This window comes from Lates calcarifer, linkage group LG23, assembly GCF_001640805.2.
Source record: "Lates calcarifer isolate ASB-BC8 linkage group LG23, TLL_Latcal_v3, whole genome shotgun sequence".
Taxonomy (NCBI): Eukaryota; Metazoa; Chordata; class Actinopteri; family Centropomidae; genus Lates; species Lates calcarifer.
In genome coordinates, this window is record NC_066855.1 from 16,337,400 (window position 1) to 16,350,405 (window position 13,006).

The 13,006-nt window shown below is 40.6% G+C and overlaps 1 protein-coding gene across 2 annotated transcripts in view; it reads right to left on the minus strand.

Moving 5' to 3' along the window:
* LOC108892057 (corticotropin-releasing factor receptor 1) overlaps positions 1-8,518 on the minus strand; it is a 51,892-nt gene extending 43,374 nt beyond the window's left edge. The window contains exons 1-4 of one of the 2 annotated variants that reach the window (XM_018689497.2): positions 7,615-8,518; positions 3,712-3,799; positions 765-812; positions 255-380 (exon numbers count right to left, since the gene is read on the minus strand). In XM_018689497.2, the coding sequence (XP_018545013.1) occupies positions 255-380; positions 765-812; positions 3,712-3,799; positions 7,615-7,683 (331 nt within the window). In that variant the 5' untranslated portion in view covers positions 7,684-8,518. Of the gene's footprint in view, positions 1-254; positions 381-752; positions 813-3,711; positions 3,800-7,614 lie in introns of both variants that reach the window. The other variant, XM_018689496.2, reaches the window with a different exon arrangement.
* Positions 8,519-13,006: the final 4,488 nt, after the last annotated feature.

A 13,006-nucleotide genomic window follows, 5' to 3' on the forward strand; every position in this document is an offset into this window, starting at 1 on the left:
TTTCTTCTGGGACTACATGGTGTATTATCTGCAACAGTCCTACTTTTGTGCACACGTTTTTTTATATACTTTGGCGTGTGTCTCACTAATTTGTATGCTCATGTTAATTTCTGTATAAACAACCACGTAAACAGGATTTGCCCAAGGGGAAGACAATAGGGGGTGGGGCTGGGGGGATGAAATCAAATTAAATCTTGTTTTTAATCTATTGTTTTTGGTTTTGCTGGCAGCAGCAGCCAACAGTGGGTACTTACTGGTGGTGTTGTATCTGACGCCGTAGAACATCTCTGGACAGGGTCGCGACACCATCTGACCAGCGCTGCTCCTGGGCCAGCAGGTGCCAATGCCATCGATGGAGGTGTCACAGTAGAGTCCTGAGCCTGAAGCGGTGGAGACAGAAATGTCAGACATGGACATGCATTCCTGACATGGCTCAAGACTACATATAGCCACAGTTTGAAATTCTGATAATGCTCCAAAGATCTTGGCCATAAATTCTGGAGCTGAATAAGCTGTTTGTGTACATGCGCTTTAATGATTACTCCTGTGCTTTGCTTTGCTGAGCGTCGTCTCTTGTGGCACGACGCCAAGTCTATTTCCAGCATTGTTCTCGTCTTTGATGTTAGTCCTTATAATCTGAGTTCAGATCAAACTTGTTTCCCTTGTGGGGTATTCCACAACAACTCTTCTTTGTAGTAACTGCATAGGAAATCAGTTTCACACATCTGAGGAGTGCATCGTGTCCCACTCACCGGTCCACTGACCTGTGGCATTGCTCAGGGTTTGGTTCCAGGAGGCTGCCAGGGACTGTACTGCAATTCAGAGGGAGAGTTTCATCAATAACCTCAATCTTTGTTTGCACAGTTTAGAAGAGGCTATGAAAATCTCATTAGATTCAGCTTAACAGTGACAAAGGGTGAGCATTAAAGGGCAACAGTAAACACTGGTGACAGACCTTTCCCCAAGCAATAACAGGACGGTAGCTGTGAATATGAATCTAGACGTGCCCTGAGGGGTCAGGCTATTATTTCTTTAATAACTCAAGACGATTTAGATGAAAAGATCCGGAAATAAGGATGTTCTGCAGGGCAAAGTTGACACTTAATTCTAATGCGTTTTTTAACCAATGTTTTAACACCTCTTTGTGGTGGGAAAACGACTTAATCCAAGTTTTTTTTTTTTTTTTTAAAAAAAAGAACAGAAATGAGCAGGGATTAGTTTGAGACCTCACAAGAGAAACCACAGCACTTGTTTGCTCAAACGTCTTAAATGATATATTTACATTTTCCTCTTCTGGCAGTGAGAGCTGTGAATTTCATCTGTCAGGAACAAAAACAGAAGTAGCATGGTATTGTTTATAAAGCCACAAATCTGGCTTTGTCTCTGGAGACAGCTGCATCCTGTGTCCTACCAACTGTCAGTGTTGGTTTCTTTTAACACAACTTTATCTTTCAGTTACTTTGACCAAGTCCTGTATCCACCTCCAAGGTTATTTCTCAAGCCAAGCCAATTATACTCATTAACATCTGTTTTCTAGCAGAGTTGGGCAAGGATGCGTTTCTTCATGGAACCTTACAGCAATGTTATTACTAGTAACAAGTAGTTTAAGGGATTACAGTGTCAAATTCAGTAATTACATTAAGTTGCTAATCCCTGTAATACCCAGATACGTCAACAGTTTGGTATTTGGCTAGTTATCAGTCTTACTGAGAGTTTGATATCAGTTCTTTCTCTTTGATCGTAGGTACTTGAAAAACATCTTCAAGTATCTACAATCAAGTCCAGTTGGCCTTAATTCAAACCTTCTTGTATAACCAAGACCTGGACGGCTGAGAATCTCTACAGATACAATACAGATATGTGACACGTGGGTGTAAAAGAATTAGAGTTGTTTAAAGGCACTGGTTTTTTTCCCTATCATTTGCGATGAGTAATTCATCAGATTTTCAGGTCACTAGCCCTGATCACTAGTAATGGAGAGTGCCATCCAGCCTGTGTAAATAATCATACAATGTCCTCTGTGGTTTTGGAAGAGCTCTCTTTAGAAAATAAAGCTGATGATGATGTATGGGTTATCTTGGTTTATTCTTGGAGACCCCAAATTTATAATAAAAAAAGTATGCTTTTAAAACTGGGGGCATAACTCCATTTTTTGATTATTCCTTTTTTTAATCTGTCTCTGGCAAATACCCTACATTTATGAAAGAACAACAAGTACCTTCATATGGGTTGTTTTTTTGAAGGCAAAGACAAACAGTCATTTTGTCATTTAGCCTGGAGGCCTTACAATTTCACAAAAACAATGTACAACCATCATTACTCAGTCATCACTAGAGCTGGTTACTGTTTCAAATGTTTAATTATCTGTGACAATAAGATTCCTGAGTTTCAGGGCCAATAATGAAACAGTCCTTGATATCTTTTATTTTCTTGATGAACAAAACATGCTCAACCCAAATGTGTTCAATAAAGAGTTTTGTGTGAATAACTGGTCTAAAGTTAGAACTGTTGCCTGATTTGAATCATAAAAGAAAAAACAAGCCCTAGAATTTGACTGAGAATTCAATACCAACTGTCAATGACAGGAGCTGAAACAACTAACATTTTTGATTGGTTTATCAGCATCAACTATTTAACTCCTATTGCAACTACTTAGATAATCCATTCATCCTTTAAGTTGTTTAATTAAGAAAACCACCACAGACTCTCTGATTCTAGCTTCTCAAATGTGACTTTTGTGAGTGATTTATTTCACTGTAAACAGAATATTCTGGACTGTTGGTCAGACAAAACAAGACTCTGGGCACGTCTCCTCAGGCTATGAAAAACAGTTTTTTTTTTTTTTTTGGCATTTCAAAGACCAAATGATTAAAGGATGACTGTCTTCCCATGGGTGCTGTATTGATCGAGAACAGTGTATACAGCCACTGTGAACATCTGCTCCTATGTAATCCAATAAGCAACTGTCCACATCAAAGTACTTCCTCTGAAGTGCTTATTTTTGATAGATTGTTGTTCTAAGTGTATCACTATATATCAGCACCAGACTCCACTGACAAAAACAGTTATTTTACAGAGCAGAACATAGGTGAGAGTTTGTTTGTGTTATTGTGTGGTACTTTTACTTAAGTAAAGGATCTGAGACCTTCTTTCAGCACTGAAAGTCACACAATAACACAAAAAACCTAACTGATCGCTTGGTAAAATGACAGTTTTTGTCAATGAAGTCTGGTTGTGATATAGAGCAGCGTTTCTGGGCTCACTATTCTTGATTAGTACTGCACTGATTCCCAAGATTTTTGTCCCTATCAATATATAATAAGAGCTACCTGTAACATCTTTATTAAGTATTACCAGAGGAAAGACGTGTGTGCTCTGTGGGTGTGTGCTGTGTGCTGTGGTTTAAAGCGTTCAATAACCAACTATTACTGCGCTTGTGAGGTCTACATAGAAATGGAATAAGAAAAGACAGTTTGCCAATATCCACATGGGGAAAGTTGTGATTGAGGACGAGGGTCTGGCATTTAGTTGTAACCATCGTGAAATGGAAAAGAGTGAAAATCAATTCAATCTCAAGTGTAGCAACACTGGATCAAGCTGAATACTCGTCTGTTCAGTGACTGTATTTGTGTTGGGGAAATAACCGCTATTTAAAAGCTTGTTAATCGCTGTTGTCATCCAACATGCAGCTGATGTTTGTCCTCAACTTACGAGAGAAATTCCCGGACAGCATGAGCAGAGCTTCACATGTCAAATCTGCTAACGAGGCTGACGGCAGAAGGCTTACCATGGCGCACACCTGCAAACAGAGGAAAAGACAGGGAGGTCGGTGTTTTTAATCAGTGAATCAGACAACACTACCCCTCTGTTCTGCCGACTGAATTGAATCTTTTGGCCTCATGCTCCTTGAATTCCCCTCCTACGGTACGTCAAGTTGTGCTGAATCGAACTGAAAAGACTCTTGCTGCCCTTGAGCAGATGATGCATGTATTAACAGCTCCTCTTGCCTAATGCAGCGCTCTAATTTGGAGCACTTTGTAGTCTGTAATCATCTTCCCGTCAACACTCTTTCATGTTTACAGATAAAGGCATTCAATAAAATATAAAGGCAAAGAAATTACATATTGCCTTCTTGGAGGGCTGTAATGTTAAACAAAATATTCCAGTTTGTGCGTCGTGGTGTGTGGCTGCCAGGGAAGAAGCATTGAATAATGCACATAATTATAAAACTACAGTAGGCAGCTCAGGAGGGGTTATCATCTGTATCTGCTGGATCTCATGTGACATAAGCACCCATGTGTTTTTGCTTGTTCCCACCATGATAAAAAATATACAATAGCATATGCTTTATTTATTTTATCAGGACAGAATGAGAGAGAACCTGTGTTCAGGATTTTGTTTAGTGACAGTAAAGAGTTCAGGATTAATATTTCATCCAGACACTTTGATCTCCACTGGATTTCTTTCAGCCCCCAAACAAGTGACAGCTGGAAACTGGCCAAACCCACAAAGGTTGGCGACACTAAAGCAGCATCCAGTGAGCGTTTTCTCTGTGCTGTACTTCATGTTGCATCTGGAAACACTGAACCTTCTGCTGGCACACAGGCAGCATCTGTCAGGACCATTTTATAAGAGGCAGAAAAGCCCACAAAAGACTGTGAAATGTCATAAATGTAGGGTTTTTTTTGTTCGGACTAAACTGGCCTTCCTAATTGACCCCAAACTGGGTTATATCTCAGCGTGGCTGTCCTTGAGCGCCGACTGTTTCCCTGTGGACATGATAGGGTGGCTACTATTACCGATAAAGCCAATGTTTCACTTCCTCCTTAAATAAAACATCCCTCAATTCATCAATTATGCAACACCTCACAACGTTTCACATTTTTCAGACAGAAAACGAAGGTTTTCATTAAAATTCTGTTCATTTTCTGTCACTGACCATGTGAAAAGCACCTTCGTACTTGAAGGTTACAGCAGCGTGAAATACCAGCATACTATAGAGTCACATCATATAAAATGCTGGAGTGCCCCAGATTTCAAAACAGGGTTCCTGATGGGCTTGTTTCATGCTCAGTAGATCCTGAGCAGGTATCAGGGTACAGTAACCTACTGTACCAGCTGTCCACCCCCCTCCAAGTAATTACAGCTCAACAGCTGACAGCCGCAGTGTAAACAACAGGATACAACGAACCTATAACGCAATTAATTTGCAAGTATTTCATCATTTTCTGAGCTGGAGGAAGGATTTGTTTGTTTTTTTTTTACTGGGGTAAAATGCACAAATACTCCATTATAAGAACAAGTCCCACCTTTAAAATCATACTCAAGGGAACCAAAAATGTCAAAATACAGTTTCAAAAACAGTTTCACCTAGTGCTATATCTATCAGAGGATCATTATTACTGAAGCACTGATGTGTGAGCAGCTTTTTTGTTGTAGCTGTTTGAGGTGGAGCTGCAAAAATCTCAAAAATGTAGATTTTACAAAAACGCTTGTCTGTAATCATTTAAAAAAAAAAAATTAAATCAACTTGTTAGAAAACATTTTCTTTAGGACAAAAAAGTCTGTGTCCGAGGCTACTTCTGGACATTTTGGTGTCCCAGATCTTTTCCATTATATATTATATTATATTATATTATATCCTTACCTTTAACTTCACTCAACCTCTGGTATGTGTTGTACCAAAGCATCTTCACAAGATTATGACTTGTCCTGATTTGATTTATGATATATGAGGTAACCTGGTTATTCATCTTTACTGTATGACTCTAACATTATCCAGGTTATTGATCGTCTATGCAGAAGTGTGTCTGATGCCTCCACATTTAACAGTCTCTGTCATTTCTGCACTTGGCTGCAGGTTTTGTCAATGCAAGACTTTCACTTATATGACCATATTTTATGATCTAATATTGATTTTAATTCTATTTTTGGCTTTTTACTACACCTTACAGAGCAGACTTTAGACCTGCATTAAAACTAGTAAAGCAGCTCAGTGTTGTTTTCTATAATATTTTCCTCAGTGTCCTGTGGTGTAGTGTGTCAGTGTGGACCTGCTGCAGAACAGTCTGGACAGGATTCACAAACACTCATTGACCTTGACGTGTTCAACCAACAGCAGCACTTCAGAGGTTTGATTAACCTGCAAAATATCACTGAAACAGTCTCAGGATGACTGCTCTGCTCAGCAGCACTGATGAGAGAAATCTCTGAAAACTCCAGACTTCCATTATGATTTAGAGGTTGTAGAATGTATGAAAAATAATCGGCAACAAAACCAGTTACTACAGCTGATGACACTTCCCTTTGAGATGAAAGTATCATTAAACAGAGGTGGTGGGAAGAAGCCAAGTACTTTACTTGAGTATTTCTATTCACAGCTACTTTATACTTCTACCCCTCTACATTTCTTTTCATTTTTTATGATGTAATCAATAATTAAACAGGTTAAGATAAGACTTTATTCAGCTGCTACATTAAAGTAACTATAATCCACTACTTTTGTACTTTTACTCGAGTACAATTCCAAACGCAGGGCTTTGGCTTGTAACTGAGTATTTCTACTTTGACTTAAGGTCTGAACAGAAATGCCTTTAAACTGAATGCAGGTACTTTACTCGAGTAAATGTACTCATGTACATATTTTTTGACCTCAGCAGGCATGTGATATGTGAGTACAGGGTGGGGTGGGGGGATGCATGGTCTTAAATCACAACAATGGGGACACGAATAGAAAGCAGAAGCGCGGGGGCGGGTTGAAAAAAGGGTTCAGAGGATTCTTTCCTATTCTTGGTGCCACAGTTTTCCTCACACAATGAGTGAGGAGGCAGATGAAGTAATTCACCTCGGGCATCTGTAACAACATCAGCATGTCTCTGATGAGAGCAACAAATCACATGCTTATTGTTGTCTCTCCATTTTGTTCAGATAGGAGAGAGGGTGATATCATGGTAACTGATCCCAGGGAGGTAAAAATGTGAATTTAAGCATCTTCTCCAAGCAGGAAGTGAGAGGAGTGCTCTTGCTACATTAACACACTTTCTAATCTCCAGTGTCCCAAATCCCGGGTTTTTCAGCATCAGCAACTGGGGAGTTCCCGGATAGCACGGGGGTGTGGGGGGGTGAGGGGGATCATGTCACTCGAGATCGGTTTCTCATGCCATCTTAACCCCGGAGTTCTGGTTCATGTTTCACTGTTTACAAGTAAACACAACATTGGCAACATCAGCACTTCTTTTGAACTAATATGCTGCAGATTGTTCTCGCTGCGGCGCAGAGGGAAGGTGGTGGAAGTCTCAGTGTCAGGATTACTGTCCTGCCTCAACACCCCCCCCCCCTCCCCCCACCCCAACCTTTAATTTTCAGAAAAGAAAAGGATTTTTTCTTGCTTTTAATGGATGTAATGTGTTTTTAAAATAGCCGTGAGATGGAGACAATACCCTAAAACTGACATCTGGATGGGATGATAGTGTTAAATCCCCTCGCATCAAGATTATACTCAGCTGCAATCCGCGAGAATAAGACAGATCTACTTGGTTTTATTAAGCTATTTTAATTAAACGTCTAAAACCCGAAAGCAAGAAGATGAGGTCAAATTCAAAGCACAGAACTTACCTCCAGCAGAAAGAAGCATTTGCGACGCATTTCCAGATCTTTATTTTTCACATAATTTCCATGTGTCATCAGATGTCTTCTTGTGACTTGATAAAAACCTTTTTTTTTTAATCCACCTCGCTGCGCTTCTGCACACTCCACCGACACTATCCTCAGAGTTTAACTGAGTAAAAGAAAAGTCGCAACAACAAAAATGTGTTTTGTTTTTTCTCGATGGTGCCAAAGATGTTGTTGGAAATGTCAGCGGCGAGGGCGCGCACAGCCACAAGAGAAACCAGTCTCCAAACGAGCCGCACTCTCAGAGATCATGTTCCATTACGATAATTTAATGACAAACCCCGGGAGAAATATTTCAGTTGGCCTCCGGGTGATGAACTGTCCTTTCCGCTCGGCTTGGTTTCTCCCCGAACAGCCTGCTCGAATGAAGTCGCTCCGTCAGTTTGTGTTACAGGACTGGAAACCGAATCCACCTTTGGAGAGACGCGCACCATGAGACGGGCACCACCACGCTGCACCTACCCACTTCACCCTTCAAGGCTGGCCCCGGACCAAAACTCCTTTTACATGCATGGTTTACTCTCCGCCAGGTTACACCGTCATGCCCCGCCGCTTCATTCCCCAGCTCCTGGACTCCTGCGCGGAGCCGCTGTGGTGGTGGTGTAGCCTATAGATCGTCTCCTTAGACGCACCGCCCACGTTGTGCCACTTTGTCAGGAGTATCCGACGAGACTGAGGAATAACTCAGTTCCTCGTGGTGGTGGAGTTAATTATGCAACGGCGGTCCCAGATCCCAATCTTTAATCCCCTTTGCAATCTAGACGTCATAGTTATGAGAAAGTTAAAGGACGGACCCGGGGTAAAGTGATTTTAGAAGGGGAGGGAGGAGGGAGCGTGAGCATCACTGAAAAGAAGAGAGGCTCTTATTAAGCATCCAGGGCGAAGGGAACCCTTTTAACATGTGCCCCCATTTTCAGCTGAATTAGTGCCAGAGCTCAGAGTTAACAGATTTGGCTGTGAGCTAAGATGGACAGATGGTCCCACTGTGTCAATAAAGTTAAGCGTCCCCGGGGATGTTTTTAAATAAATTCCAATGCAAATGAGTTCCAAAAACGATCTTAAAAAAAAAAACACTTAAAATTAGTTCAGATTACTGCTGAAACAATCAATCGATTCAATCAATAAGATGAAAACTAATTAGTATTAGTGTTTCACCAAAATTCTGTTTGTTTGTTTGTTTGTTTGTTTGTTTTTTGGCCACTTGGGGGCAGGCAGAAACAAGTCATTACACAAAACACCTGAAATATTATTGCCTAATGAAGTTGAAATTGCAAACAGTGGATCATTTTCTACATCCAGCGGTCAGGGAGCAACGTTAACATTAATCCACTCTGTTTCAGCTCTGTTTCACCGACAATTATCAGCTAGAATCTGCAGCTCCTTTTGTCTTTACAGAGCTTTATAGTGAGATTCCACTCAGCCTTTCTGTGTCTGGCATGACAATTGAAGTAGTAATTGCAATAGTAGCAGTAATACTAGAAGCAGTACTATTCATTTCTAAATGAAACAGCAGGTGTGGAGCAGTGTCATAGGAGCAGCAGGAGGCTGGTCATCACAGCTCAGACTCTACAGCTCTGGAGGCAGAAGAAGCTAAAAGAGAGGGAGTATGTGTAAATGTGTGTGGACAACTGTTTCCTAACAAGTTCAACATATTAAAGCAACAAAATGTGACTTTGCTGAGCAGCAGGTAAGTGATTCTGTTGGGCTCCAGGTCTGAGCAGCTAAGCAGTTTTCATGTACAGAAAACAAGGCCTATCAATCCTTTGACAGGAGCGCTGACTGTGTACTTGAACTAAAACACAGCCAAATGGTAAATATTACCCATCATCCCCGGCCTCTGCAGCAGGAAGTGATACTAAATTTGGTTTGTAACTCTGTTTATAATATAATTTTCAAAGTTTCCTGGCTGGATATCACAGATGAACACTGGTTTTTAATGACTTCTTAGTCTTTTTAACTGATCTATATCATTACTCTGGAACTTACTGGGCCTGATTCCAGCAGTTGAAGCCGCTGACTATCACTCAGTTAGAGGGAGATCGTACCTGCTCATCAGAGTTACATGGAGCAAGAACAGGTGTTCAGGGAGCAGAGTGGGAATGACAGAGGCTCCATTCTCCCTGTTACAAGTCAATGAACCATCAGCATGACTCTGAAGCTGCTATTTTATAAGTTATAGTTATAAAATAAGTATATAGTATATAGTTATAAATGTTGCTTTAACCTCAAAAGGTGATGATATGTGTGTTCATGACTTGTTTCCCCTAAGTGGCCAAAAAATCTGTCATTGCAGGTTTAAGCTGCCAGACACTCCTCTATGTTCATCAGTCTCTGACTGTATCTTTCATCACAGCTTTAAAACCAAAACAATGAGCTGAAAGACGTTAACACTCTGTAGGTCTGAGGAAAACTGCACAGACTACTCAACATTCTTTATGGGTTAGTCACTTTGAGCAACTGTTTTCAGTGTACACATTGTAATGATATATTTACTCCCGCAGCTTCAGCCTCTTCACGGCTGCAAAAATCCTTCAAACAGAACAGTCTTAAGAAGAAACATTACTCTTTGGTTGAGCTGCTCGTTCTCATGCTCACTCACATTGCTTCATTTTAAAGGGTCACAAGCCAAAAGGGTTGAGAAACACAGATTTAAGTCATTTATCATGGAAAAATGCCAAATATTCTCTGGTTCCAGCTTCTCCAGTATGATTATTTTCAGATTCTCTCTGTGTTTTATCTTTTTAAATTCAATATCCTTCGGTATTGGATTTTTGTGTGGACAAAACAAGATATTTGAAGATGTGTCCTTGGAAATTGTGCATTTTTTACATTACTGCCTGACATTTTATAGGCTAAACAATTAATCAACGGATGAATCAATGATGAGAATAATCGTTATTTGGTGTCCTAGTTCTGATTTTCCAGCATTGGGGACTTCCATCCCTCTAGTACTCTTCTCTCTGCACATTTTAATCCAAATCAATATTTTACACAATACATTATATTATTAGATGTGATATTATGCTCACATGCAGGATGAAGGATGGCACAGCTGCTAATATCCATACCACTGAGGCTTTGAGTGCACAAAATGCTTTATGCACTGTGCGCTAAAGCTTTCTTTAGACCCAGTGACGTGCAAAGAGGCATTATTCAAAAGATGCTTTAATCCAAGGTGACAGTGCCCTCCCCTGGGTATGCCATCTCGTGAAGTGTCAGTAGTGGCAACAAGGGGACCATAGCAAACTGGGTTATGTGGTTAGGATACTGTTTCGACTTATTAGTGCGAGCCCGTTCCTTGTAGGACACAGTGTACCCACTAACTGTACAGCATACACACCTGTCTACGAGACTAGCATTCAGGTGCTGAAAAATATCATCTTAATCAACCTGACAGGTGTCATGCATGCTTTGGTGGAACCATTTGTTTTGGTCTTGATATGGATTTTCTGAGGGGCCACTTGGGTTTATTCAAGAGGGTTGTGTAAGACGATCTTTCTAATCCTTTTTCCTGCAGCTGGACGAGTTATCATCGAGCAGACTGTAGCCCACCCACCTCCTCCTCCTCCTCCTCCTCTTCCTCCTCCTCCTCCTCTTATCTGAAACACAATTTATCTTCAATGTAGGCATGAGACATCCCCGGTGCTAAGGGTCATTCCAGATGCACGGACGATAACAAAGCAGGCATTTGTTGCATGTTGGGGTGTAGTACATTTACGTAATGAACACGCACTCACCCCTGTAAAGGTCCAGATTAACGTGCTGTCTCTCTCTTCACATGAGTGCTTTCAGTGATGAAATTGTGTAACCTGCAGATCCCACCGTGTGATGAGACGTCTGGGTGGCAAGGAATGAAAAAAAGTGAGTTACAAGCACTATTGCTCTTATTCTGCTTTCAGAGAGGAATACATTTAAACATAATCAAAAATGTAATTGAAGAGTGTCATTCATCAAGGAAAAAAATTAACTGGTTCCATTTGAAAGATAAAAATCAATTGATTGAGAAAATAATTGGTTGCAGTTCTAAACTTTAAAGCAGGACACTTCATTCTTGACTTTGGAAACTACAGTTTACAAAGCAACCCCAACTCAACATCCACTTAACTTCCTTGTCCAGACATAGACACTTAACGTCAAGCAGTTGACCATTTATAGCAAATAATTATACAGTTAGATTTGGCAGAAAATGTTCCGCTGCATAAAGGAGTTCTCAAAGACTCAAGGATTTGGCTGTGAGAACTAATCCCCCCCCCCCTCCTTTAGCAAACATACGTGAATATAAATCTTTACTGCGATACCAAAAATATAGCACATAGAGAGGAGGTTGGTGCGTTGAAGACAGCTGCAGCAGCAGTTGTGATGAGAGTATCAGCAGTGGAGCAGTGAGAAATATCAGGATATGAAGGCAGAGCTGTACATCTGCATAATTACCAGCCACCACAGCTCGTATTGTTTTCACCTTGCGAATCTGTGTGTGTGTGTATGTGTGTGTGTGTGTCATCTTGGCAAAATGTGGTCCTGGAGAAACCTACTGTAGCGAGAACTACCACTGAGGCGGTTTTGAGCACTTTGACAGGTGATTCTATGCCTGTGGACAGAATTTGTCACCGCAGTAGCATCACAGCCGTACAATATACAGTCACGAAACTTTCCAGGTGTGAAGCTGAGATCAACATGAAGGCTGAGCTCGAAGATGGTGCAACCCGTGAGAACTGAGTATACAGGTGTTAATTACTACTGAGTGCTAATGGGTCGGAACATCAACATGTTGCAAGTTGGTCTCTAGTTATGATTTTATGTTACCAGTTGGCTGGTCACTGATGAATAAGTGATTGTGAAGCATAAATGAAACAACAAAAAACTCTTCTGTCAATTTTTAAAGCAGTTTTAAATACATCAGTTGTCAGAGGAGAAAGCCACAAAGTCATAGATTAATTCATCCAATTACTGTAGCATACTTCAGAACAAGCAAGTAAATGGACTTCATTTGACCACCAACCAATACCACTGACTGTCTTTGTTTTTATTCTTAATTTTTTAAGTGGCCCTTGAGTGGAGATTGTTTTGTCAGCTGCTGTTTCTAAGGTCAAGAGAGACTTGTCAGGCTCAACTTTTAAGCTGACACAGATGAGAAGTCCTAAATGTGCTCAAAATAATAGAACGTTTGAACATCTATAATTCAATTATAACTGAGCGACCTACACTTGCTGAGGAAGACTATTTGATGAGACTGAAAGCCCCAGAACAAGAAAATAAGTTGACTTGGAATTCAGAGTGTAAGTTTTAATACAGAATTCCTAAAGTAGGCTTAATGGAAAGTTTTTATGTCTACATT